Source organism: Canis lupus, chromosome 18 (assembly GCF_048164855.1).
Source record: "Canis lupus baileyi chromosome 18, mCanLup2.hap1, whole genome shotgun sequence".
In the NCBI taxonomy this organism is placed as follows: Eukaryota; Metazoa; Chordata; class Mammalia; order Carnivora; family Canidae; genus Canis; species Canis lupus.
Genome location: NC_132855.1, coordinates 564467 through 590739, shown reverse-complemented (window position 1 = coordinate 590739; position 26273 = coordinate 564467). Strand labels below are relative to the sequence as shown.

At 45.8% G+C, this 26273-nt stretch overlaps 2 protein-coding genes across 17 annotated transcripts in view; both read right to left on the bottom strand.

The window, feature by feature from the left end:
- Window positions 1-26273, bottom strand: part of CADPS2 (calcium dependent secretion activator 2) — a 454201-nt gene that overhangs the window by 286232 nt on the left and 141696 nt on the right. For 14 of the 16 annotated variants that reach the window (XR_012010532.1, XM_072783288.1, XM_072783294.1 and 11 more), the window contains one exon: window positions 9152-9484. The exons of the other annotated variants lie outside the window; for them this stretch is intronic. Coding sequence is in view for 13 of the 14 variants with exons in the window: in XM_072783288.1 (XP_072639389.1) it covers window positions 9152-9484 (333 nt within the window). In the remaining variant the exon portion in view is untranslated. The remainder of the gene's footprint in view (window positions 1-9151; window positions 9485-26273) is intronic. 16 annotated transcript variants of the gene reach the window in all.
- On the bottom strand, window positions 23587-25013 carry RNF133 (ring finger protein 133). The gene has a single exon (XM_072783297.1). It carries the CDS (start codon window positions 24815-24817, stop codon window positions 23633-23635), a length of 1185 nt encoding a protein of 394 aa, XP_072639398.1. The 5' UTR covers window positions 24818-25013; the 3' UTR covers window positions 23587-23632.

The following is a 26273-nucleotide window of genomic DNA, read 5'->3' as shown; positions in this document are numbered from 1 at the left end:
ACCCCACAAGCGTTCAGGCCCTTGATGTTCAAGGCCTGACTCGTTAGCGTCGTCTCCTGCTACAGCACACACAGGACAGGCCTTCCTAGCAGACTACAGGACATTTCACTCTCCCCGGGCCTCTGTAAAATGTTATTTTCCACCCGGCTGTTAGATTTCTACCCATCTTCTAAAATTCAGGGATGTGGGCCTTCTTAGAAGCTTCACGAAAGCTCCAAATGAAAATTAGGTTTTCCGTGCTGCCACGTCAGCTCTTCTTCCTGGACACGCTGCTGGATGGTTTGAGGTCACCGGGGCATTACGGGTCCTCAATGGGCCCTCAGGCCAGGTCTCCCCAACCAAACCATGTGTCTTCATCAGCATAATGTATGAGACTTTTTGAAAATAGACAATGAGCCCCATTTCCACAAATGGTTTCACTTGGTCTGAGTTGTTTTTAAAGCTTCTCAGGTCATACTAATGTGTAGCCAGAGCAGAGCGCTGAAGAAGGCTGCACAAACTACCCAATATTCCATTAAACCACTGTCATCCACATGCTTACAATACACCGCACATATGCCTTTAGTAACACACTTCCTAACTATACTGTTACGTGTTTTATAGATCTGTTCTCCTCACCACGTGCAAATACTTTCAAAGAACCAAATCTTGTCGTCTTTGCATTTTCCCTGCTGACATTTTTAAATCTCATTTTAATTTTGATCGAATATTTTCATGAACAATCATGAAAAAGATACAATTACTTATTACACTTAAAAACAAGGTATCCAATACGATCCCTTTTTATGAAAAGTTGAGAACAGGTCTTGAAGTATATTTAGCAAAAATACTTCCCCATCGCCCCCACTATTACTACTACAAAGATGCCTCATCTCTGAAGATTTCTGTTCTCTTAAAGATGGAAAAGTCTGGATAATACCCTATACCACTCTATAGGGAAGATCTGGGTAAAGAAAAATCTAAAAATAAATGCAAGGAATGTCTGAAGGTAGCCTATATTTGTGATCTAGTGATATTTGGGAAGAAGCAAAGCAAAACACTTTAGGAGAACCCTTATTTAGGAGTATCCTTATGTAGTTCTCTTACATACAGGCCAAAGGTAAAAAACCAAAATAATGCATAGTCAGATGAAGCCAAACTTACTGATAAGAATGTAATTTGATTTAATGTATTAAAATTATATCCACAAAAATTTTCAATTTTTAGAGAAGAAACTGATTCAGTATTACCAATCAGATATTCAAATTTCACTTAAATGAAATCAAAGTCATCTCACTTATACCATGACACATTCATTTAAAAAAGTGAACCTATATATAAATCTTAGGGCCATTCCAAATAACTCCAGAATTTAAAAAGTCAGGTATTATAAGAATTGACTCATTAAGATCTGAAACTTCTTGCTGCATCCTGAAACATAACAATTGCCACTTAATGACATTTACTTGAATATTTTCTTCAAAGTTTTTAGCTTTAAAATTATCCAGATTTGAAAAATTTGACATCCTAATTGTCATTTCTACAGCTTTATTTTCTTTCTTTGAAAATGATTTTGTTATGAAATGTAACTGCCTCCCTAGGGTGTGCCTTTTATTTCTGCCAAAGTAGACAAGTTATATTAAATAAAAAGTATTATCAAAGCACATGCTACTCTCGGAGAGAAAGAAAGAGGACAGTAGTGAAAGGCAAATAACAATTGCCCCTGAGCATTCACGTTTCTTCTTCTTCTATTTTCCTTGGACATCCTGATGTAGGTCTTTGAGGGAAGACTCATAGTGAGGGGGCAAGAAACACAGCCACTGCCTAGATCTGATTTCCTTAAAACTCTGAAACCCAAAGTGCTTATACTCCAAAGCTAAAATTCCTAGACAAAGGGTATCATAAACCTGAACATTCCTTTTTTTTTTTTTTTTTTTTTTTTACAATTTCTTATTTGAGAGTGAGCGTGTACAGATTAAGGGGGCTGGAGGGGAGGAGGAGAAGCAGGCCCCCGCCCTCACGCTGACCAGGGTGCCTGACACGGGGCTCAATCCCAGGACTGAGATCATGACCTGAGCCAAGGGTAGATGCTCAGCCAAATGAGCGACCGGGGTACCCCGTGAACACTACTTTTTAACCATTTTGTCAATTATTCCTTCTTATCCCTTAAAATTCACAACAGTTCTGTAGTATCACTCAGAGTTCTTGTACTCATCAGAACACAAGAAATTTCGATGGAGGGATATTTAGAGGAAGATTTTAGCTAACTTTGCTTCAACTTTTGGGCAAATACAGGTGAGGTACTTTCTTCAGTTAATGGAATGAGATTATAAAAGATTAATGAAGGTGGCCATGGGCAGAAAAGATGAGGATACAGATAGCTGTGAAGTTCAGTTGCTAATTCTCCTAAAGTACAAATAAACAAGAGGAGGAGAGTCACTATTGATACAGGACTACATACCCCACCACGCACACTTGGTCATGCAGGATTGGGTTGCTCTCCAGCTTGCGACGCCTCAGCCTGTATCTGCTCACTGTCATCTCAGACCACAGCCCCGTCCCCCCCTCATACCCCAGCAGCCACAGACTTGCCACTCCCCAGTGCCACGCTGTTTTGGACACTCTACACGTGCTCATCCCTCCTCACAGAATACTTTCTTAGCGTCTTACTCTGGTGTCTTCATGACACTCTTCCAATATTGTGTTCTCTTCAACCTCAAGACCATATAGCCAGGAACTCTCTACACCCCTGTGCCATTTACAACGGTGTTTTATTATTTTCTTTCCTCTTAAAATGAATCTAGCAAATAACTAGGTCTGGTCTCTCTGTTTCTATCACTCAATATACTGTTTGGCGTGAACTTTCTTATGATACGTATCTGTACATGAGTATAGAGATTGAGTTCACTGACTGACTTGAAATATAATGTATTAGCCTTTGTCATTATTTTTAAATAATCTTTAATAACCTACTTCTGTTCAAAGGCAACTGATTAGTACCACTTAAGTAGCAGTGTTTTATTAAAAAATATGTGAAAGAATTTTTATTTAACTTAGGATCATAAAATACATACTTTTAATATCAACTACCTTTGTTTCTTTAAAGCTGTAACTATACTTACCTGAAATTCACTACACTTCCTTAAAATTATCCTGAAATTAAACTTTTCACCAACAAATTTTGTTTGTTCTTCCTTTAGTCCTGTTACTTCACTGTATCTCTAATAGTCTGATTCAAATAAATCATGGTTAACAATTTCAGATTTTTATATTGTCATGTTGCTCATTTTAGAAGGAACTCCTTCCTTTTTTACCTAATACTTAGTTCTGTAAATGTGGAGCAATACTGACACATTACTCTGAAACCAAAGAATCCAAAGTGTGACAGATAATTTTAAGAGCACAACAGCTAATCTGTGAAATATGTGGATTGTTCTTATTCTTTTTTGGGGAAGGTAACATGTAATAATTTTTCTTTCAATTATCCCTAATTTTTATAATTTAATTGTGATAACCTCTACAGTAGTGTTTAACTTTTATGCCTTAATTTCGATAATTAATAACTTCTTGGCTCTACTAATCAAAAGTCACATAAACACCTCTGCTTCTTCAGAAGACAGCATCCTGCTTTTCCCTTCCTGATACTGACCCTACAGTTGTGGGATGACTGTTATGACCCCATTAGGCTCCTGCCGGCAGCAGGCTGCAGCTCTGACAAGGCTCCCTTCACATTCTGGTCTTTTCTTTCTTAAGTACCAGGGACTATCTGGCTGCTGCCATCCTGCACCTCCTAGCAGAACAGCTCTCTATCCTGAGCTTCTGGCCTGAAGCAAGCACACATCCTTGAGATTTCCTAGGGGACCACTACCAGCAAAAAAAACAAGGGACCAGCTAAGAGTAAACCACCACAGAAGAGTCACAGTAAGTCTCAAAGCCTTTCCTGAGATGCCAGGAACGTGGAGTAATTTCACTGCCCTACATCTGAAGCCAGGTTCCAACAGCTCAGCTAGCTTTAGGTCGTTTCTCTGCTCCTCCTACTATTCCTCTTCTTAAACTATTTCTTACCGGTAAAGAGCAGACTATTTTATGTGTTTTCTATCACCTTTTCTTCTTAAACCTCTATTGACAGACAATGGAAGAACAAATAAGATATATATGCCCTTGAGAAAGAAAAAGACAATCTCAGCTGTTTTCTTAACCATCCATTTTCATAACTGCATTGATTTCATAAAATGATTGTTACTCCACAGTAAAGCTCTTCCTTTATGATTTTCTGTATTTTTTTCAATCAATCAAAAAATAATCTGTAAGAGCTTTTCAAATCTCAGAACCAAAAAAAAAAAAAAAAGGAATTGCAATTTGAGCTCAGATCTGTAAAGAGATTGAAGTTGTCACTCCCATTCTTAAAATAAAGAGCTCAACAAACTGAAAATCAATGATTTTTCTTGGACTTGTGAGAGAACTAAGATTGCATGGCAAACCACTAACCCAAACCCTGGAGATCAAAACCAAATTGTGGTACAACACCAGGAGCAGAAGTCAGTGGAGGCCATAAAGAGTTGGACCACTTACTTGACTGGTCATTTACCAGAAGCTGAGTGCAGAGAGTTAGAAACTCCTGGGGCTAAAATCAGAAGGTAGTTCCCCTACTCTGCTGGCTTTTACCTCCAGTGACCCCACCGAGCTCTCATGATAGGGATCCAAGAAAGATCCCCATGCGGACTTGCAGGAAGAAGAGAAGAAAAGCCACTGTTAAATGTCCCACATTCTTCAACATAACAGAGGGGGATGGAATTGTCCCAGCTGGAGAGAGAGAAGACTATCCTCTGCAGCCTTTTGCAGCCTTCTGATCTCTTCTACTGGGAGAACCAAACCCTAAGTGAACGAGGGGAGGGGGGAGGGCTTTCAAGAAAACAGACTAGGGATGATTCAGGCATGGAAGGGAATAAGTCACATGGTGGAGAGGGACAGAAACATCCATGCAGGCTACAGCCCCCAGACAGAGGCCACAAAAAATCTGAGACCAGCGCCTACTTGCCAACACTCTGCCACAACACCAACACAGCCCCCGTTTAACAGCAGAGGATCAGAGCTGTATGACAGACTTACTGACGACGAATACTTGGGGAAGCCTAAAGTCAATAGAGGAGACAAAGACAAGGACATTAGAAGAACTTGAAGCGTCTTGTACCCACAAACATTATAGCAAACATGAAACACAGCCTAACATCCAGTCAAGATTAATGTAAATCTTCATACTAAAGGCTAACATACCTCAGTTCTTATTATCTGATATAATAGTCTGGCTTTTAACAAAAATGACAAAACATACCAAAAGAGAAAAAGAAAGAAAGAAAGACTGGAAACACAAAGCAAGCACCCCAATGAGATTTACTGGTGATGGAAATATTATAATTCAAAAAAAAAAAAAAGAAAGAAAGAAAGAAAGAAAGAAAGAAAAGAAAGAAACAAAAAGAAAAAAGAGAGAGAAAAGAAAAAAGAAAAAGAAAAAAATGATTTAAATAACTTATACTAATATGTTAAGGGCTCTAGTGGAAAAAGTTAAAAACATGCAAGCACAGATGGGTAACGGAATGAAGGAGATGGGAACTCTTAAGACTCCAAGTGAAATGCTAGAGATCAGAAATGAAGACAGCTTTTGACTGGCTCATCAGCAGACCTGAGGATTCTGAGGGAGAGAATCCGTGAACTTGAAGAAAGGTCAACATAAACTTCCCAATCTCAAATGCAAAGTGGAAAAAAAAAAAAAAAAGCCTAAAAAATTAAACAGACAAAAAGAACATCCCAGAATTGTGGGACAATATCAAATGGGGATGACACAAATGCTCCTGCACTACCAAAAGATGGTGAGAATGGGACAGAAGGAAAACGTGAAGTGATCATGGCCAAGAATCTTCCAAATGGAATGACAGACACCAACCCAAAGATCCAGAAAGCTCAGAGAATGCCAACCAAGAGAACCATAGAGCCTATCCCAAGACACATCATATTCAAACTCAGGAAAGTGAGACAAGGAGTCAGAACACTGGGGTTTCAGACTTCTTACCAGAAGACACACAAGCAAGAGAAGTGTGAGGTGAAAGCTGCAGAGTACTGAAAGAATAAAAAGCTCACTGATAACCCTATATCCAGTGAAATTATCCTTTAAATATGAAGGAAAAACAGACTTTCTCAAACAAAAACTGAGAAACTCATCGCCAGTCATCCTGCCTTGCAACAGGTGTTAAAAGAAGTTTTTCAGAAAGATAGGGAAAATGAGAGAGTCAGAAACTTGGGTCTATATAAAGAAAGTGTAAGGAGAAGGCATCAAGGGAAGATATACAAATTTTTGTTTTGTTTTCTTAATCTTAATATCTAAATATTAACTGTTTAAAGAAATAATAGTAATCATATACTGGATGACAAAAACATCAGGTAATGAAGGACAGAAATATCACTGAAATAAATGACAAATGTCACAAGCAATGGAAGGGAGGAGTTGGAAATTCTCTATTATGGGGCAACTGTACTACACTTGAAGCCTGAGAGTGTTATCTGAATGTGGACTTGAGCATTTTAAAATGTAGATTTTAAACCCTAGAGCCACCAATAAACAACCCCTAAACAAGCTCCAAAAAAAGAAAAAACAAGTAGCACATCAAAAGAAAATCCCACAAAATGGAATCACATAAACTGCTCAATTCAAATGTGAGAAGGCAGAAATGGGTGGGGAAGGGGACAAAGGACAGATGCAAGGAAATGACCCAACACTTAAAAAGACTGTAGAACCTCAACCAACTATATTACTCTAAATATAAATAGTCTAAACACAGCCATTAAAAGACAGAGAATGTCTGAATGGATTAAAAAGAAAACCAAGAGGCAATTTTATGTTGTCTATAAGAAACCCACTTTCAAAATAAGGAATCATGGGGCAGCCCGGGTGGCTCAGGGGTTTGGGGCCACCTTCAGCTCAGAGTGTGATCCTAGAGACCCGGGATCGAGTCCCACATCGGGCCCCCTGCATGGAGCCTGCTTCTCCCTCTGCCTGTGTCTCTGTCTCTCTCTGTGTATTCTCATGAATAAATAAATAAATCTTCAAAAAAAAAAAAAAAAAAACCAAAATAAGGAATCAGATAGGTTAACAGTAAACAGATGGAGAAAGACACCGGCTAACTAATCAAAAGAAAGCTGGAGTAAGCCATATTTGTTTAAGACAAAGCAGACTTCAGAAAAGATAAAATTACCAGGGATAAAGAGGGATTTTATACACCGATAAAGAAATTAATTATATAAAGGACAACAGTGATGCTATTATGAGAAAAAAAACTGGTCCACAGGATGTCATGATCCTGGAACACACAGCATAAATCCGAATGCATTTGTAATAACTCATTTTGGAGGTCCATCTGCTTTATCAGACTTCAACATATGGAGATACACAGAACAAATATTTTCATTTGCTCAGTTTGGTTTTCTCAACATCTAGCAAGTCAAAAACTTGAATACTTAATAAATATCTACCATATGTGTGAATCTGAATTTCACTATGTTCATCGATTTTTAACTGTACAAGTGAGCCACTGTTCCATTAAAAATACAAAGGCCAGTTGCATTAATCTTTTAAAACTGAAGATTGAGGTTTTACAGTCATCCTCCACTATTTAGTAACTGCCTGGATTATTAACCATGAAAGCAAGCATGATGAATGCATGAATTGTTCACAGGGTTAAGAGGCTTTACTATTAATTGCCAATTTATTCATTTGAAGTGACTCAGATGTTAGTAATGCAAAGCAAATGATATAAAAATGCAGAAATTAAGAGATTTGTGAAAAGATTAAAAATAGACGTAAATTATATACATTATAGGAGTGTAACTCCTAATGAAAGCATGAATTTCAAAATGCCTGAATTTTGTCTATTTAAATTGTATATTAGGGCATAAATAATTTATACCACTAAAATAAAATGCAAATATCAAATGAACGTATTAGACAAATCTAGGGTCCAAAGATGAAAGACGTGGAACATATTTCATTCAATTTGTCCCACATAATTATCAGAATAATGACCGAAGAGAAAAATACTTTTTTCTTTCATCATCTCTAAATTACGTAGTACAGCAACATCTTCATTTCTATCTGGATTAAAGACATTGTGAGTTTCGATTACTTCTATAAAACTCAAAAGATGAGCATAACTTTATTTTTTTTTTTAAGATTTTATTTATTCATGAGAGAGGCAGAGACACAGGCAGAGGGAGAAGCAGGCTCCCTGCAGGGAGCTCAACGTGGGACTCGATCCCAGGACTCCGGGGTCACGGCCTGGGCTGACGCTCAACTGCTGAACCCCCCAGGTGCCTTGAGCATAACTTTATTTAAAAAAAAAAAAAAAAAAAACTTATTTTTCACTCAGGAATATCTCTGTATTATAAGTTATGCAACTTCTTTAGATAATGTGGGACCCAGGATATTTAACAAAACTCCCCTACCCCTGGACAAGCAGAGCAGGACCGACTCCCTTGTGCGCTGCACCCGCCACCTCCTGTATGACCCCCACATGACCTGCTTATTGCTTAAGGCGCTGCCCCACCCTAGTCAAACCCGGGGCACACCCTAATCGGAAATCGGCTCCGTGATAGGCCAGTTCAAATGGAACTTTAGGGTAAAATGTAATTCAATCGGCCACCTGCGTGTGGACCGACGGGACTGTGCAACTTCCTGCGTATCCCATGGGCCACTGGCCCCTATAAAGCTGCTGCGCCTCTGAGTCTCGGGGTCCAAGTCCCTGCTCTGCTGTGTCGGGTGCACTTGGACCCAGGCTCGAGCTTGTGAATAAACCCTCATGTGTTTGCACCGGTGTCGGCTCCTCGGGGGTTTCCCGGGCACAATCTTCGCAATCAGATAACAGAGGATTTTCACTTCGTTCTTTGCGCAGGCCCCTCACACGCCCCGCAGACACAAAGCGTGACATCCTAGGACAGGGCACGACTGCGTACGAGATGGAGCGTCCGGATGCTCGTCTCTCCTTCCTTCAGCTGCCGCCCATCCGCGAGAATTCACGCGCGCTCAGCCTGGCAGCCGCGGTGGCCACGGGGCGCCCCGCTCGCGGCTCGCAGCTCGCAGCTGGCAGCTCGCGGGCTCTGGCCGCCGGCGCTCGGGGCCGCTTACCTGGCACGCGTTGTAGAGCAGCTGGTGCTCCAGTTTCTTGACGCCCAGGATCTGCTGGAACATCTCGTAGAGCTGCTCCTTGCTGAGGATGAGCTCGGACACCGCGCTGAGGGCGCCGCGGCCGGGCGGCCTGCACACGTCGTCCTCGCCCCTGTAGATGGCGTCGTACTTGGCTATCCACGAGCTGAGCACCGTCTCCTTGCTCAGGCCGTCGATTTCGGGCAGGCTCCGCACACGCTTCTCGATGTTCTTCTTGAACACCTCCCTGAAGTCGTTGGCGGAGCATCCTCCGCTCTGGACCATCCTGGCCACCCTGTCGCTCTTCAGGAAGACCTGCAAGACACGCAAACACACCCAACAGCCGCTTACGGGACGCCCGGCCAAACGGCCGCCGCACTCGGGCCGCTCGGCACAGAGCGGAAGGCCCAGCCGCCTGCCAGGAGGGCGCGTTCGCGACGGGCCGCACGCCTCGAGGAGGCCGCAGCACCGCGGGGTGGGCCGCCCCGGGCACGCGCCCCGCCCCGCGGGCCCTCGCCCGCCGACGAGGCCGCGCCAGCTCCACCCGCCGGCGCCCAACCCGGAAAGGAAGAGCTCGGACGCGCGCCTGCGTGCGCGTGCCTGTATGCCTGTGCGCGGGCGTGCGCGTGCCCGTATGGCTGCGTGCGCGGGCGTGCATGTATATCTGTGTGCGTGCGTGTCTGTGCGCGAGCACGTGCATGTATATTTGCGTGCGTGCGCGCGCCTGTATGTGTGCGTGCGCGTGCCTGCGTGCGGGGCGGGGCGGCGTGGGGGGGCGGGGCCAGCCCAGCTGAGTGCAGAGCAAAGCCCGGGCACGAGGTCCGGCTGCGGGGCGCGGGGACGCGGTCGGGGACAGGCGTCCCGGGACGAGCATCCGAGCATCCGCCGGGGCCAGGTCGCTGCCTGGGGAACGGAGCGTCCTCAGCAGCAGGGCGGCGCGGGGACGAGATGCAGGGCAAGCCTGCGGCAGGCAGCACGACCCAAGTGGCCGGGGCAGAGCGCAAGGGGCGCGGGCGGGCGGGAGGCGGCGTGGGCCGCAGGGAGCGCCGGGCCCTCGAGGCCAGTGCCCACGCCGGGCCACCCCGCCCTGTCCCCGCCCTGTCCCCGCCCCCGCGGCCCGTCCGCCGTCTCGCACTCGCACGTCGCTCGGGCTTGCTCAGCACCTGCCGCCAGGTACGTCTGCGTCCCCCCGAGTCAGTACCCGCCGCAGGGCAGCCCCGGGTCTGCGCGCAGCCCACCCGGCGCCCCCACGGAGCCCGGCCTGCAGGCCGACCTGCCGGGGCTCTGCCGGGGAGCGCCCAGGCCGTGACCCCGCACCCCGGATGGAGCCCTGGATGGAACCCCGGATCGGGCCCCGGATCGAGCCCCGGATGGAGCCCTGGATCGAGCCCTGGATCGGGCCCCAGATGGAGCCCTGGATCGAGTCCAGGATCGGGCCCGGATGGAGCCCCGGATCGGGCCCCGGATCGGGCCCCGGATCGAGCCCCGGATGGAGCCCCGGATGGAGCCCCGGATGGAGCCCTGCATCGAGCCCTGGATCGGGCCCCAGATGGAGCCCTGGATCGAGTCCAGGATCGGGCCCGGATGGAGCCCCGGATCGGGCCCCGGATGGACACCTGGATGGAGCCGCGGATGGAGCCCTGGATCGAATCCCGGATTGGGCCCCAGATGGAGCCCAGGATCGGGCCCCAGATGGACACCTGGATGGAGCCCCATGTCGGCCCCGGATGGAGCCCCAGATCGAGACCTGGATGGAGCCCGGGATCGTGTCCCGCATCGGGCTCCCCGCAGGGAGCCTCCTTCTCCCTCTGCCTGGCTCTCGGCCTCTCTCTGGGTCTCTCAGGGATACATAAAATATTAAAAAAAAAAAAAAAAAAAAGATCTGTTGAAGAAAGTACGGCCTCCCGTGGACCCTGGCTTCCCTCGGGCTAAGTTTGGGCTCAGGACCCGGCTCCCAGGTCTCCCGAGGCGCCGCCGCGTGCGCCCCAGGAAGCGAAGTGTGAGGCGGCTCCGCTCCGAGGCCCCGCCCCCGCCCCTCCCTCCCCCAGGGCGGCTGCCTCTCCCCGCGGCGTCGCAGGCCGCAGCCGCCAGCCCCCTCGTCGGAGCCGACCGGGTCACAGCGGGACCCACCGGACGGACCCACCGGACGCTCCGAAGCGCGACGCCTCAGGGCGGCTGACGGACCGGGTGCCCCGGGCGGGCTCAGGTGCAAGGTTGCTCCTGGGCGGCCCTGCCCGCCTCCGCGACGTCGGCCTGGAGACCCGGCGCCACTCGGGCCCTGTCTGCCCCGCGCGGACCTCTCCGGCCCCACGGCCTCGACGCCCGCCGGCCGGTCCCACCGCACAAGCTCCTCAGGCGACGCCTTCCTGCCCCTCACCCTGTCCCGAGAGCAAGAGCCTGTCACCGGGCCTTCCCGCCTCAGAAGTGACCTGGAAGCCGCCGGACTCACTTCCCCAGCCTCTTCCCTCCGGGGGTATCCAGCTAGGATTCCTTTTGAGAAACCTGGCCATGTCGGTCCTTCCCCGGCTTACAAATTCTTCACTAACTTTCCCCCCACATCGTCACCAAGGTCCTACTTCAGATGGCTCCAGACTACCCCTCTGGCCTCCTCGCTCGGCATCCTGCCCCGCTCAGTGCCCGTGCTCCAGCCCCACTGCTCTGCTTCCCCAAACTTCACCCAGTCCACCTCACCATCACCCAATCCTCTCTTCCTAAGGCTTCCCATCCCCGATCCATCAACCCTCCCGTACTGATTCCTTCCCCAACTGCTTGAATCGGCCGATCCTGTATGGTGCAGATGCAACCCCAGCAACCTGTGATGGGTGAGGGAAGGTTTTATGGCCATTTTACTTTCTTCCTCACTAGAGAGCAAGCTCCATGAACCCAAAGATGGTGTCACCCCGCACCGAATCTGTAGGACGCACCACCACTCAAGCACAGAGCAAGTGCTTAGAAAATACCCAGACAATGTGCGAATGAGGAGGGAATCAATGGTTTGGACGGTTGTTTCCCCATCCACGCACTTGCCTAACTTCAATGAACCACTAGGGTTTACTGACTTTCAATCAGATGCTTAACCTCAGACGTGGACCTTGTCCACATGAATGCGAAAAAGAGATCGCAGAAGGAAGCAGAGGTAACATCGCAGAGAAAAGTAAACCTAGTTTTGTGAAGAAAAGGTATATTGTTCAAAAATGCAATGCCTAAGCGACAATCTGCTGTAATTGCGAAGTGGTAGTTTTTAAGATTTTTTCAGGTGTTACATAAGTTATGAAACTGATGATGGACTTAGTCCCAGTAGAGACAAATGATCTTAACCTTCTATCCTTTCACGGTCATTATTTTTTAGTCAAAGGCAGACAAAGCGTGGTCCTAGCTTCAGGTGCACCTAGACCAGCTTTCCGCTCGACGCCCCAGGATCCTCAAAGACACTGTCTGGGTCCCACCTCGGCTGCCGTATTGGTGCTGAAGCAACCGAGGGAATTCAGTTTACAACAAACTCACTGTGTCTCCCTACAGCTCTTCACCTATTATCTCCTTTTGCCCCCAATCACCCTGTGCCTTGTTATCCTTCATGGATTAAGTGGCTTAGGCTATGGAGTGACCGGCCCACGGTCACACGTCGGGAGAGCAGAGACTGACAGAATTCGAAAGCAGCATTACCTACCTCCTCCCTCCCTCCTCCCACTCATCACAGTTCACCCCTGGCAGCCTCTATCCTGACGGCGCGGGCCACGATCTGTGGAGTTCCCAATCAGTGACCTTTATGTGAAAATGCCACTGAACATCCAAGTAATTCAGTGTGGGAGTCAGGACACGGGCATCAAAACGCTGCAACATCCTCGCAGTCACGGCTTCCCACGTTTTAGCAAGTTATACCCCGCATGGGGGCCTCCTGAGCACCACGAATGGCCACCCTCTCCATTCACCTGCTCAGTTGATGGACTAAAAAAAAATCACCGAATATCTTAAAGTCGTGGTAAATAACAAGACTGAAGTGTGAGGACTACAACAGAAAACTGTGTCTGCAGAAGGGGAGTCTGCCCAGCTGTCCAAATAAGACTTCAAACGGACTTTTCCACAGAAGCACTTATTGTTCACACAGTACTTTTGATCTGATCCGTGCATTGCCTCTTTGCTTCAGAAGGGTTGTACAATGACAGGAAGAACATTACCTGCCTGCCAGATCATGGTGGCTATCCAGGAGATGGCTCCTGGGAAGGCTGCCAGCATGTGCTCAGCCAGGAAAACAGCCACAAAGTACAGGAGTCCCACCCATAAGACATGCCTTTCTCTCCTTAACAACGTCAACTGCTAATAATTCCCATAATGTATGCTGCGCCTAGAGAAACAAGGCATGTTTTCTGAAACTTTTTCAGAGGGGAAGTTAGCCAATCCTTGAAGCCTTTTAACAGCGACGAATTTAGTGCCATTCTATGTAAATTCCCCATTTTCCAGTACCAACACCGGGGTTCATCAGCTCACTGCACATGCTCAAGCCTGTCAACGAGCTTCCCCATCTGCACTGGACTGTGCCGGTGTCTTCATCCATCTGGGTCTCCCTCACGTGGCCTTTCCAGTCTTCCATTCCACCTCTCTGGAGGACACATTTTCTGTTCCAATAAAGGGGCACACTTGTTTAGCTCAACACTCTACAGGCTTCCTCCCCCAAACCTCACCCATTCGTTCCATAAATATTTATCAGAACATACTACACGCTGGGCAATGTGCTCAGTGTTGAGAATATACTCGGGAGCCAAAGAGACGAGTGAGCTCCTTCACAGAACCTACACTGGAGGGAAGATAATTACAGGAACTGGCGGCAGCTTGGTGAATACAATGGGAGTTTCTAGAGCCCTGAGAGTGTCACAAAGTTCTGAGCCCATCTGAGGAAGTCACAGAGGATTCCCTGAGGAGGTGCCTAGAGATACAAAAATGGAGAGGAATGTGTTTGGAAATGTGGGGATACCGAGGATCCTGGTTGGGGGAACACAGCTTATCTAAGTGGGCTTGAAAAGGCTCCTTGGGCTTCAGTGAAAGGACCAGTGGAATAAAAAGAGGCTAGAGAGGAGGGACAGGCTTCATAACCCCTGGAAGGTCCTTGGCTTTTATCTCAAGAACGTGGAACGCCTTCCAAACCTTAAAGTCAGGGAGTCATGTGATTAGAACAGCATTTTGAAAAAAAGCTAGAAAATGTTCTAGCTTTTTACATATATTAACCTTAGCACAAAGTAGGTGCCGGAAGCTATTCCAAAGGCTAAGGGAAGAAAAAAAGCAGCATGGGGGGGGTGGGGTGGCGGGGAAAGAAACATGCCAGAGGTTAAGAGTGAGAATCTAAGCCCAAATGGACTCATTTGAGAGCTGCCTTCTTCGCCACCATATAATCAAATTTGGGGATTTACCAATTTAGAGCTCATTAAACTGAGCAACCGATTTGAATGAAGAGAATCAGTAAGTAGAATTTTCTCCTGTTACTCTCTACCTCCTTTGTGAAGCTGCTCCCTGCTTGATGCCAGTTCTTTTTTCTGAGCCTTCAGGGAGGGGCTCCCTATGTTCTCTGAAGGTATCAAACATACGTGTCGTGTCCTCCATGGAGCATCGCTGTATTTCTCCCTTGCTTAGACCATGCATTTCATTAGACCTGCACCTTTAAAGCCTCTGAGTATCATTCAATACTCAAATTTTAAAGGAATGCATGAGGTCCTTTGAGTAGTAATGGACTTTGGAAAGTTACTGAATCCAAAAGGTGGTGTTTTGACCCCTATAGGATGTAATTTTGTCTGATTCAGTGTACATTAATGTAGACCGCAAAGTAATTTTAGTAAAGCTAAATTTATTCAGTATCTTAGTAGAAATCTTAGGTTCAACAGACACTTATTTGTAATACAGTGTTATTAATCGTGGGTTAATTTTTTCTTATTTTGGTCAATCATCTTTCTTGGCAAAAAATTTAAAAAAGCTGTACTTGACCTTGGTGTTTACGGATCCATGAATACCAAAGGTTTGGAAACCACTAATTTAACCAGTGCCATTCCCTTGTCAAATGTGAAAAAATGATAACTTAAAACTGATAGCAAACAATCTCTTATTTGAAAAATTTAGGTGCTACCTTTACCCTCTATCTTTAAACTAGAAAGCAGGTACTCTCAAACGACCCTTCCGTACAACTAAAGCCCTTAGAACAAGTCTAAACCGTCTAACCTACTAAAACCTTCTTGCATTGTCTTGAGGTTCGACTGAGAAGAATTCATATTCAAATGAACATAAATGTGATCTGAAACTTCTTTTTAAAAAATATATGCATGCTATTCCTATCAACTTATCCATATTATAAAGTTTTTATAAAGCCTTTTTTCATATATTATGAACTAGTAATAATAGATCCTTCAGGTTTCTTTATAGGAACTTCCAACTCAGGGATATCCTTGAACTTCCCTAAGCCAACGGTGCACTTTCCTTAGCCCGGTAACAACAGAGCCTGAAACTGAGAAAATTACCAAGTTCCTCACTCTAAAGACAAATATACACATAGAAGCAAGACCATCGGGTACTAGCAGGGCTTCCAATTCTGAGACTGGGATGGTGTACGGTTAAAAAAAAAAATGTTCACAGTGGAAAAGGAAGCGAGGACATAGCAAATGTGAATTTCTACATGAATACAGTCAGTGAAAAAGGTGCAGCCCTCTCTCGACACGTGCCCTTGCCCTTATTTCAGTGTTTCCTGGTACCACAGAAAACACTAAGTTCCTGGGTTGAGTTACTTCATCCTGCCTATCTTAAGAAGAAGGTTTATTCCCCCCTCATGATGCTGATATGTAAAAAATTTGCATTAGCGTATGACTTGTGTAGTCTCCTAGTATATGATGTTCAATAAATCCTTTATTATATGGAACAAAGAAAATGTGCTCGGTCTTCCAGCTTTACAATATTCCAACATCAATTTTGTAATTCTGTTCACCTCACCCTCACCTCTGTGCCGTTCTCCTTTCATCAGCAGGGAAATAACGTAACACACCCCAGAGGGGATCAGACCTGGGTTTCAAGGTGTGACATGAGCCCAGAAACCCTGCAACGTCCTGGGTCAGTTTCCTCGCTGGTGGAAAAGAGAGACTTTCTTAAAACTTTTTTAGTATTATATAATAAATTAAGAGTTTCATCAGGGTTATGGGAAGTGTGATCCGTGGACCAATGCCCCAATAATCTAAAACTAAATTATTAGTATTCGTCCACTAGAGACAACAGAGAATTTTTAGAAATTCACAGTGATGTGATGTTGCCATGACATCCAAAACCAGGATTCTACACCGACATTTTGTTGTGAATGTGTCCATATAGAAAAATTGAAAATGTTTGTAGTGGTTTGAAAAATCACTCATTTAACCAATCTCATTCCTTGATCAAGTGTGAAAAAATCATTAAAACGAACAACTGCCTTTGTTCTGACATATACCTCCAGCCTAGATTCTACAAATGACATTCTAGTCTAGTGTTTCTCTCACATACCCATCTACACCTCCATCAATCCAAATTATGTTATGCAATTCAGAGTAAGTTAAACACATGATTTTTATTTTACAAAAAAATCCACAATGGATTGGAAAACAAATACTGGTCCCTTTGCTGCAAATACAATATCTCAGGAAACTTCTGAGAAGATGAGTGATATATTAATGTTGACAGAGCAACTGAGAATATTTCTAAAAACCAAATCACTTTACTTCCTACAATATTATCAGGATACCAGAGAATGAGCTACCAGCCTTTCACATTCTAGATTTGTAAAATGTGAATCATAAGGATACTAAGTTATTTACTCTTGATAACCCAGGAGCCTATGGCAGGGAAATGAAGATCCAAACTGAAAAAAAAAAAATTCTGGAAAGTAAATCTTCAAAATAAACCTTCTGCTGAGTCAAAGAAAAATGAACCCAAATATCACTGAATGACAACCTCTCTGACATCTAATGGCTCTCGATAAATATTTGGATAAATATTTGTTGAATCAATTTCTGTGGTTCACACCTTGTAGTTATTTGTTATTCCACCAGATGGCAACTATGCATGGAATAAGAATGTTGGTTTTTTTTTTAATCCCAGAAGTGAGTTTTCCAGATAGTGAGGAACTTCAAGGGAACAAATCCAAGAGCCTTTTCAGAACGTAGACTCCTCTGGGCACCTGGGTGGCTCAGCTGGTTAAGCGTCCTACTCTTGATTTCAGCTCAGGTCATGATCTCAAGGTCATGGAACCAAGCCTTGTGTTGGGATCAAGCTCAGCGGGGCTTCTGCTTGAGGATTCAGGGTCTCTGTCTTCCCTTCTCCCCCTGCCTCACCCCTTTCCTGGTGGCAACACGTTCCCTACAGCCCGCATTCTCTCTGACTTCTCTCCTCTGTAGTAGCCAAGGAAATCAAAGTTCTTCCCAAGGCCATTCTTCACATTTTAAGTGGCTGTGAACACGGTGTTCAAGGGTAAACATTCCTCAGGTGTCAGGCGCCCTAACCTGCCCGGCGGCTCTCAGCACCTGCCACATTTCCCACGTATGTGTGGGAGTGCAGAGCCTGCATTCTTCCCAGGTCTTCGGTTCAACTGCTCATGTTCTCAGTGAAACCTCCTCCACTTAAACCTCCAACTCTGCCTCTGACGGTTCCTGCCCTATTTTCAGTTTTGTTTTTCTGCACAGCACTTATTACCATTTACCATACTATATTTTTGCTGTAACTTAATCCCACTAGGAAGCAAGCTCCATTAGGGCAATGGGAATCATATGGTTTGTCCCTGTATTTCCAGGGCGATCAATATTTGTTGTATGAATAAAATTATCAATTTGCCACGGGAGTAAGATCTCATCATGAACGTGAAAAGGAGTAACTGTAGCTACAGACGCAGTAGCTGTGCTATTGACACGGAAGATGCCACACACTTTCGGGTGGCCTGCTTACATGGACTTCCAGCTACATTTTTATGGACACTAAGTCTCCCTCCAGTATTTGTGAAGCTAGTTTTATGAACCCAAACCTAGGCATTTTTACAATTCCTTTCTGAATTTCTGATGGCCCTCTATTTGCATACGTTTTCCTCAGACCTTTACTAAATCAGTGTATTAGACACCATCCTTACCCGGTGTGGACTGCCCAAAGCTCTTTCTTTTTGTTTTTTTTCTAACCTGTTTTTTTTCTAACCTGCTTTTTTCTGCTTTTTTGTCTTTTTCTAACTTTGGAACTCATACATTGTCTAAAATATATGTTTTCTCACAAATGATGAGTGGCAGTGTGATGGGGTGGTAGAGAAACTAGAACTGGGAGAGGAAGGGAGTAAGCATTTATATTCACAAGTCAGGCATAAATCAGAGAAGTTGAACACGTGAAATATGCCTAAATGTGTCTCTCAATGTACCAACCGCAACTATTATTTGTGTAGTGCTTTAAGATGCACAGTTATCTACATTTATATGATTTCATTCCAATTACAGCTGTGTGATACCTTCTTGTTTGAACACTGACTTTCTGAGACACAGTAGAGGTCCCTAAACCTAAGTGTTCCCCACAGTCACCTGGAGGACTTGTTAAAACAGCTATCTGCCCCCCACAGCACACTCCCAGATTTCCTGACTCCAAGAGCTCTGCAGCAGGGCTAGGAGTCATCCTTGAGTCTTCCTCAATTCCTTGTGACCCTAACTCTTCCACTCAGTATCTACCATGTTCCTAAATGGGAAATAAACCGAAGAAGATGGTCAGGGGTATGGACCAGTTTTGAAATCAGTGCCACCCTGGTCATTACGAAGTGAGTTACAGGGCAGCCTGAGTGGCTCAGCGGTTGAGCGTCGCCTTCGGTCCAGGGCGTGATCCTGGAGACCTGGGATCGAGTCCCACATCAGGCTCCCTGCATGGAACCTGCTTCTCCCTCTGCCTGTGTCTCTGCCTGTGTCTCTCATGAATAGATGAATAAAATCTTAAAAAAAAAAAAAAGAAGTGAGTTAGAAAATACAAACCAGCAAATGAAATCAAAGAACACCGTCTTAAAGGTGGCCCACGTTATATTCATCTCATCCATTCCATCTACTATTGCTTTTTATCACTATTATTTTCTCATCACTCCTGGATTATTACAACAGCCTCTGGAAAACCAAAATTCTATAGGTCACTAACTTCTTTATAAAACACGATTGTTACACAGACTCTGAACTATAGAGGACTGAGGGTCACCATAGGGGAGTTGGGTGGGGGGAGGGTTTGAATGAGTGATGGGGACTAAGGAGAGCACTTGTTGTGACCACTGGGTGTTGTGAGCAACAAATCACTACATTCTATACCTGAAACTAATATTACACTGTATGTTAAGTGAAATGTAAATAAAAACTGAAAAAAATAGATTAGGAATCCATGATCTATCAGAGTTCTTAAGTTTTGGAGGATTATTATTTTATTGCCTGAATTACCAACAATCAACATCTTTCTTGAGGGAAAAACCCACCACCACTGTTGTTCACATCCTTCTCTCCATCAGAATGCCCCTCTTCCCAAGTGGTAGCTCCTCGTTTCTCTAGTTGAAATCTAGTCCTTCATATTCCCAGACGCCTTTGTCAATTCCTCTTCATGAAGCATCACCCTGTACAACTTGTTATTTATATTTCTACCTCACTATTTTGAAAAAGTGAAAACAAGTCAATGTGAAGGAAGCAGAAGGTAAAATTGAGAATTTGATGAATGTAAAGGCTCTTTGGGACAGCCCTAGGGTTAAGTGGTTCTCAACCTTGTCTGCTGAAATCAACTGGGCAACTAAAAAAATTTTTGATGCCTGGGTTCCAGAGCACAGCACAGGCCTTAGATGCAGCCTGGGTAGAGAATTTCAAAAGCTTTCCAAGTGATTCTGGCATGCAGCCAAGGTCGAGAAGTCCTGCTCTATGAGAAATAAAGGGAGTTAAGAGAATAAAGAATTTTTAAATGGAAGTAAACATCTGAAGAAAATCAGTAGAGAGGACTGAGGACCAGCAAACAATCCTGCAGAGAAGTCTACAGGGCAAGAACTCAGGGGCCTGTGCAACAAATGGCTCATACTGGGTTCCAGGCTGCAGCTGGAAAACAGATGGGCTGGGAAAGAATGGTGCAGGAACCCCTGCGTGAAGTGACACCAAAAGCAAATCATGGAAATGAAAGGCCAAGAAATGTGTGGGAAATATCAGAAAGGGAGACAGAACATAAAGACTCCTAACTCTGAGAAACGAACTAGGGGTGGTGGAAGGGGAGGTGGGCGGGGGTGGGGGTGACTGGGTGACGGGCACTGAGGGGGGCACTTGACGGGATGAGCACTGGGTGTTATTCTGTATGTTGGCAAACTGAACACCAATAAAAAATAAATTTATTATTAAAAAATAAACTGAGAAGTAGATGACCCCCCCCCCAAAAAAAAGGCCAAGTGAATTCAGAGGGGGAATTCTGAAAAAATATGCTCCTTAGTTGGGAAGTTTTCAAAAATGACAAAAGCTGATGTGTGGCAACAATGGCGTGCTGCTGAATTGGGAGATGAATATCACGATATCACGGACGTAGAGAAGGTTTGAAATCCTGACTGTTCTGGTCTTCAGCAGTGAGGAAAGTCCGTGTCAGCAGCTGAAGTCATCAAGGAGTTCTGTACCTTGGAGGTCTAAGCTAGCCGCACAGTCGTGAAGACGGCTGTTATGCTTATAGGTGGTACGTCTACGAAAAGGGGAGGTTTTTGTGGAGGGACTGTGACAAAGAGTTCTGACACCTGTGTGCACAGGGAGCCACTCATTTCAGGTTCATTACCCCCTCCTCTCCCCAAAGAATTCTTGCAGACTAGAAAAACAAGCATATATTAAGATATTTGTGTTGGTAATTCTAACAACTCAGTCCTCCTACCTCTTCATCACCCACACTAAACATTTTTTAAAATGCACTAAATACAAAGCCAGGTAAGTTCTAATGCAGAAACGGGTGCCCACAGTCAATGGTGGAGCAAGAACATGGAGTCGCCAAGGCTCCTTGTCACAGGAGCAGTATGTGAAGGCTTACTCCTTTCACATCAGTGCTTCTCTGAATTCTGCTCCTTTCCCCCACTTGTGTGCTACTTCGAAAAGCTGTAGGTTTGTAGGAGAAAACACTGTGCACTAAACCTCAATACCATCAGAAACACCAGATCCCACCTAGACCCTCTGAAGTACCCACACTACGGTAAATATGACGGCTGAGCAACGTCTCTCTGCAGTACGACTGCATCACAGCAATCCTCTAGCAAGGGACAGGGACACAATCGGCCTGTCCTGTAATACAAGGGAACACAGGTAAAATCACCTATTGCATCATCTAATCAGTGCTTGGGCTCTTTAGAATCCATTTCACTTTCCCAAATATTTTTTTTTATTTTTTTTATTTATTTATGATAGTCACACAGAGAGAGAGAGAGAGAGGCAGAGACATAGGCAGAGGGAGAAGCAGGCTCCATGCACCGGGAGCCCGATGTGGGATTCGATCCCAGGTCTCCAGGATCGCACCCTGGGCCAAAGGCAGGCACCGAACCGCTGCACCACCCAGGGATCCCCACTTTCGCAAATATTGAACCTATTTTATCCCAGTAATAAAGAAACAAATTTGCATTTATCTAAGAAACATCTAAGAAACACCCCTAATTTGAGGTGTGGGGAATCAAACCACTAGAGAATGCAAAAATACACACAAAGGAGAAATGCAAGGGAAATCCATCATGACACTGGTGTTAGGGGCAAAATAGTTCATATGATGTTCCCATGCCATTATGACAAAATTTATTTACATCACTATGCATTAAGAGAAAATGACATAGCCCACAAAGAAGGTAGAAAACTACTATAAGAAATACCACCTTACATTGGACATAGTCTTATTTCAGATCCCAGTTATTAAATTCAAAGTGGTTTATTGATCTGTTTACAACACTCAAAGGGCGAAAACTAAGGCTGTTTTGTTCTGACATAAGGAAAAGCAACAGAAAGCGCTCAGTCCACTGGCTGCTACCTGCGAGGCGCTCAGCAAAGACAGTTCCCCAGCTCACGGACCCTTCAAAGGGCATCCACTGAAAATTCTCCAATCAAAACAAGCACATGCTGGTTCAACGTCCATATTCACAAGACACTGAATTATAAAAGTGAGGAAATGTTCATTTCATACACATGGTTAGTCAAGTTTTAGGTTGACAACAATGAACCAAGAAAAGAAAGGAGAAACCCAATGAGGCTGCATAGAAAAGACTGACGGAGAACAGCGTTCATGTAAAGAGCAAACCACAAAATCCTCAAGGGTTGGGTCTGTCATGGAACATGCACCCAGGTCAGTCCTCTAGATGACACAAAATGGTAATGATTCTAGAATACTGCATACTGTTATTTATTAACACATATTCAGATAATGAAAAAAAATCATGAGTTACCAGTTCATTCACTCCAAAAATATTTCAGGGCCTTGCACTGTGCTAGATCCTGGGAATGCAGTGACGAACACCATCCCAAGGCGTCATAACAACAGCTACATGGTGACACCCATCTCCAAAATAATTTTTTTTAAAGATTTTATTTATTTATTCATAGAGACACAGAGAGAGAAAGAGAGAGAGAGAGAGAGAGGCGAGACGCAGGCAGAGGGAGAAGCAGGCTCCATGCAGGGAGCCCGACGGTCTCCAGGATCACACCCCGGGCTGCAGGTGGCACTAAACTGCTGAGCCACCAGGGCTGCCCTAATCTAACGTTTTGACTATTTAGTGGCAAAAGCAACTGGGTAGTACGGAGGAACCCATGGGGAAGAAATACACCGTAACTAAACCTAAGAGGATTTATCATTTAAATCTTTATACAGATTAGGAACATGGAGTAATTATAAGCTATACTGGGCACTGGATTCTTTGCTGTTCACTCGAAAGAGCTAATATTTTACCTTTAAAATTGCTATCACTGCACATACAGATCACATAAAACGTACTAAGAGCTTAAAGAGAGCTGCTTGTCGAGAGTAACAGTCATAAAATTCCGTACAGCAACATTTTCATGCTAAGAACAAAGAATGCAGCCCAAGGACTTCCAAAGGGGTATATTGTACTTGTCCTGGCACGTAAAAGAACTTCTGTTTTCCAAACTCAATTGATGGTTTCTGTACAAGGAACACGCAAACACGTTAACAGTTTTCTTACCAAGACAGGGCCCAACATCTGTACAAACACGCAGGGGAAGCCGTCCTCGGTTGTAACGTGCACCTGGACGTGCAAGGGGACCTAGACGCCCCCCGGAGTGACACTGACAAGAGGTCACACTCAGCTAAGGCAAAAAGGGAAACAAAAAAATCCTGCTAGGCCCTTTATCTGCTTGAGGAGGGATGGAGACAGTTGCCACAGTAACAGAAAGGGACACAAAAAGCACACTTGGAACAGACAGACTGCCTGTCAGTATTAGGACCTGAGTTGACAAACAGGTTTAATCCACCTCCTCAAGGGTCATGCTGTCGCGGTGAAGGACCCGCACCCTCTGCTCCCGAACGAGGCTGGCTGTCGTTCTGGGGAGGGGCCCCTTTGTCCGACCCGCCCGGGGCAGGGAGGTCAGCGGCGGTCCCCTCCGCGCCAGAGGACAGGGCGGCAGACAGCTCGCTCGACATGAGAACCTGCAACGACTCCGCTCCGTCTTCCACGTCCACCTGAACGCCCAGAGCCTTGAGGATGTCACATTTGCACATAGGACACGTCCCGTGGGCCAGGATCCAGGGGTCGATGCAGTCCTTGTGGAAAAGGTGCTTACACGTGAGAATACGAACCGTGTCGTCAGGCTTGTAGAGCTCGAAGCAAACCACGCAGCTGTCCCCGCTGGCGCCCAGCTCGGCGTCCCCCTCCTTGAGGACCCGGAGCTGCAGCTGCCCGAAGGCCTGCTTGAGGTGGGTGGTTAGCCGCTGCCGCCTCCGGCTCTGAATCCGGGCTACCCAGAGTCTCCAGATGTGGTAGAAGATGAAGTACGCTAGGGTAGCCGTTGTGACGATCGCAAAAGACACGAAATAGTGATTCATCCAGATGATGTGCCTTCTCCCCACGTCAACGAGGACTGTGACGCGAACTCCCTTCTGGATCAGGTGCAGCATCTCCACGCCCTTCAGGTTCCCGATCATCAGCACCACGACGCCCTCAAACGCCTGGTGAGACATGGGGAACACCTGGCTGCCCGTTCCCGGGAAGTTGTAGATGATCACCCCGCTGGCCCCCTTCCCCACGGCGACCCTGATCTTCTGCGTGAAGGTGCAGCCGCCCCGCGCGATGAGCGCGAGCCACGGGCCCGCCGGCGGGTCGCCGAAGCTCGTGTTGGCCTGGCACGCGCTCTGCGCCCTCCCCTCCGGCGGCGCCAGGACCCCCGCCACCCTCTTCAAGGCCGAGCTCCGTCCGAACACCCCGGCCTCCCCCAGCTCCGACAGCAGGCGCGAGCCGACGCGAAAGGAGATGTTCACGTAGGCGGTCCACACGGCCCCGGCCGCGCAGCAGTTCTGGCCGAGAAGCCAGAGGACGCCGACTTCCATGAGCCAGGAGGCCGCGGCGCCGGCGGGCCGGGGGCCGACCCGGGGCCGACTCCTCGCGCCCTGCACGCGGCCCGCAGGCCGACCCGCGCGCACGTGCCCTCCACATCTGCTGGCCATCAGGTGAGAAGAGCCACAGGAGAGAAACCTTCCCGGTGAAAGCAGGCTCCGCAGTCCTCCAGCATGTTTCTTGTAAGAAGTTCTCAAAGGTGTCCTACGAGGCCCAGATGTTTTATTAGAGAGAGAAGGAGAAACACTTAAGGTTGGGGGGGGAAATTTCCAGTCTCACTAATGTAGCTCCAGATCCTATTTACAGGGGGGTCATGTGATTATGACCTAAAAGACAACACAGCCAATTAGAGGAGAGCTTTGAACTTGCCGGAAACTTCTTGGTCTGCATGCTTCAAATACTGTCATGGGAGAGGCCTATGCTGTAAGGTCAATTCAGTCCCTGAGCTACACATTAATACGTATCGTATCAAACTAAAAATTAAGTATAAAATTCATATTACACATGTGCATACGAAACCTGAAAAGCCTATGCAAGAAGGTCATAGGACTATCATTTTTCTGACCATAAATCAAAGGAACATTTAACAGAATGGCAAGTTTTAAATAGAAATCAGCACTATGAGGGATCCCTGGGTGGCGCAGCGGTTTAGCGCCTGCCTTTGGCCCAGGGCGCGATCCTGGAGACCCGGGATCGAATCCCACGTCAGGCTCCCGGTGCATGGAGCCTGCTTCTGCCTGTGTCTCTGCCTCTCCTTCTGCCTGTGTCTCTGCCTCTCTCTCTGTGTGACTATCATAAATAAATAAAAAAATTAAAAAAAAAAAGCTTTAAAAAAAAGAAATCAGCACTATGAATAATTACGTGGTCAAAGCAGTGAAATCTGTAATACCCCTTACCTCACATTCGGTCCCAGGGCATATTTATTTCTCATGTAAACCGCTGCACTATGTTCATTTAATAAATGCTTGCTCAGGTTTGTTGGTTCGGCTTGGTTTTGATTCTGATTTTTAAAAGGAGGATTTTCTCACTTCTAAATCCTATAAGATGACTTGAGCTTCACTTCCTCACTCTCACAGGGACTATCCGTAGGGATGACAGTGGTAAAGGACGTTACTAATCTCTCTTCTCTGCAGACCTTGGCATTTGCTACTGATCTAAAATTTTGAGGGAAGAAAGGAAGAGTACAAGGAAAAAACTACGTAGCAGTCTTAGTTTAACATAATGCATTTCGAACAAAAAGGCAGCTATTGATTTTAAAAAGGAAAACTTCAAGGTCCCCATTTAGAGTTAACCACCAATAGTTGTATTAAAAGGTCATAGATGCTTTGAACAAAACCTTTGCCAAAACCAACAAAGTCCCTGGTGGGTTCCCCCCGCCCCATACCATCAGCGCTGCCTTTCCCAGCGTGAAAGGAGATGTTCATGTAAGCAGTCCACACGGCACTGGCTCTGCAATAGTTCTAAGAAGCCAAAGAAAACTGAATTCCGTAAGCCAAGAAGACCCAGCATTGTTTCTGTTTCTGTTCTTGCTACACGTCCATCAACGGCACAAAATGACTCCAGACC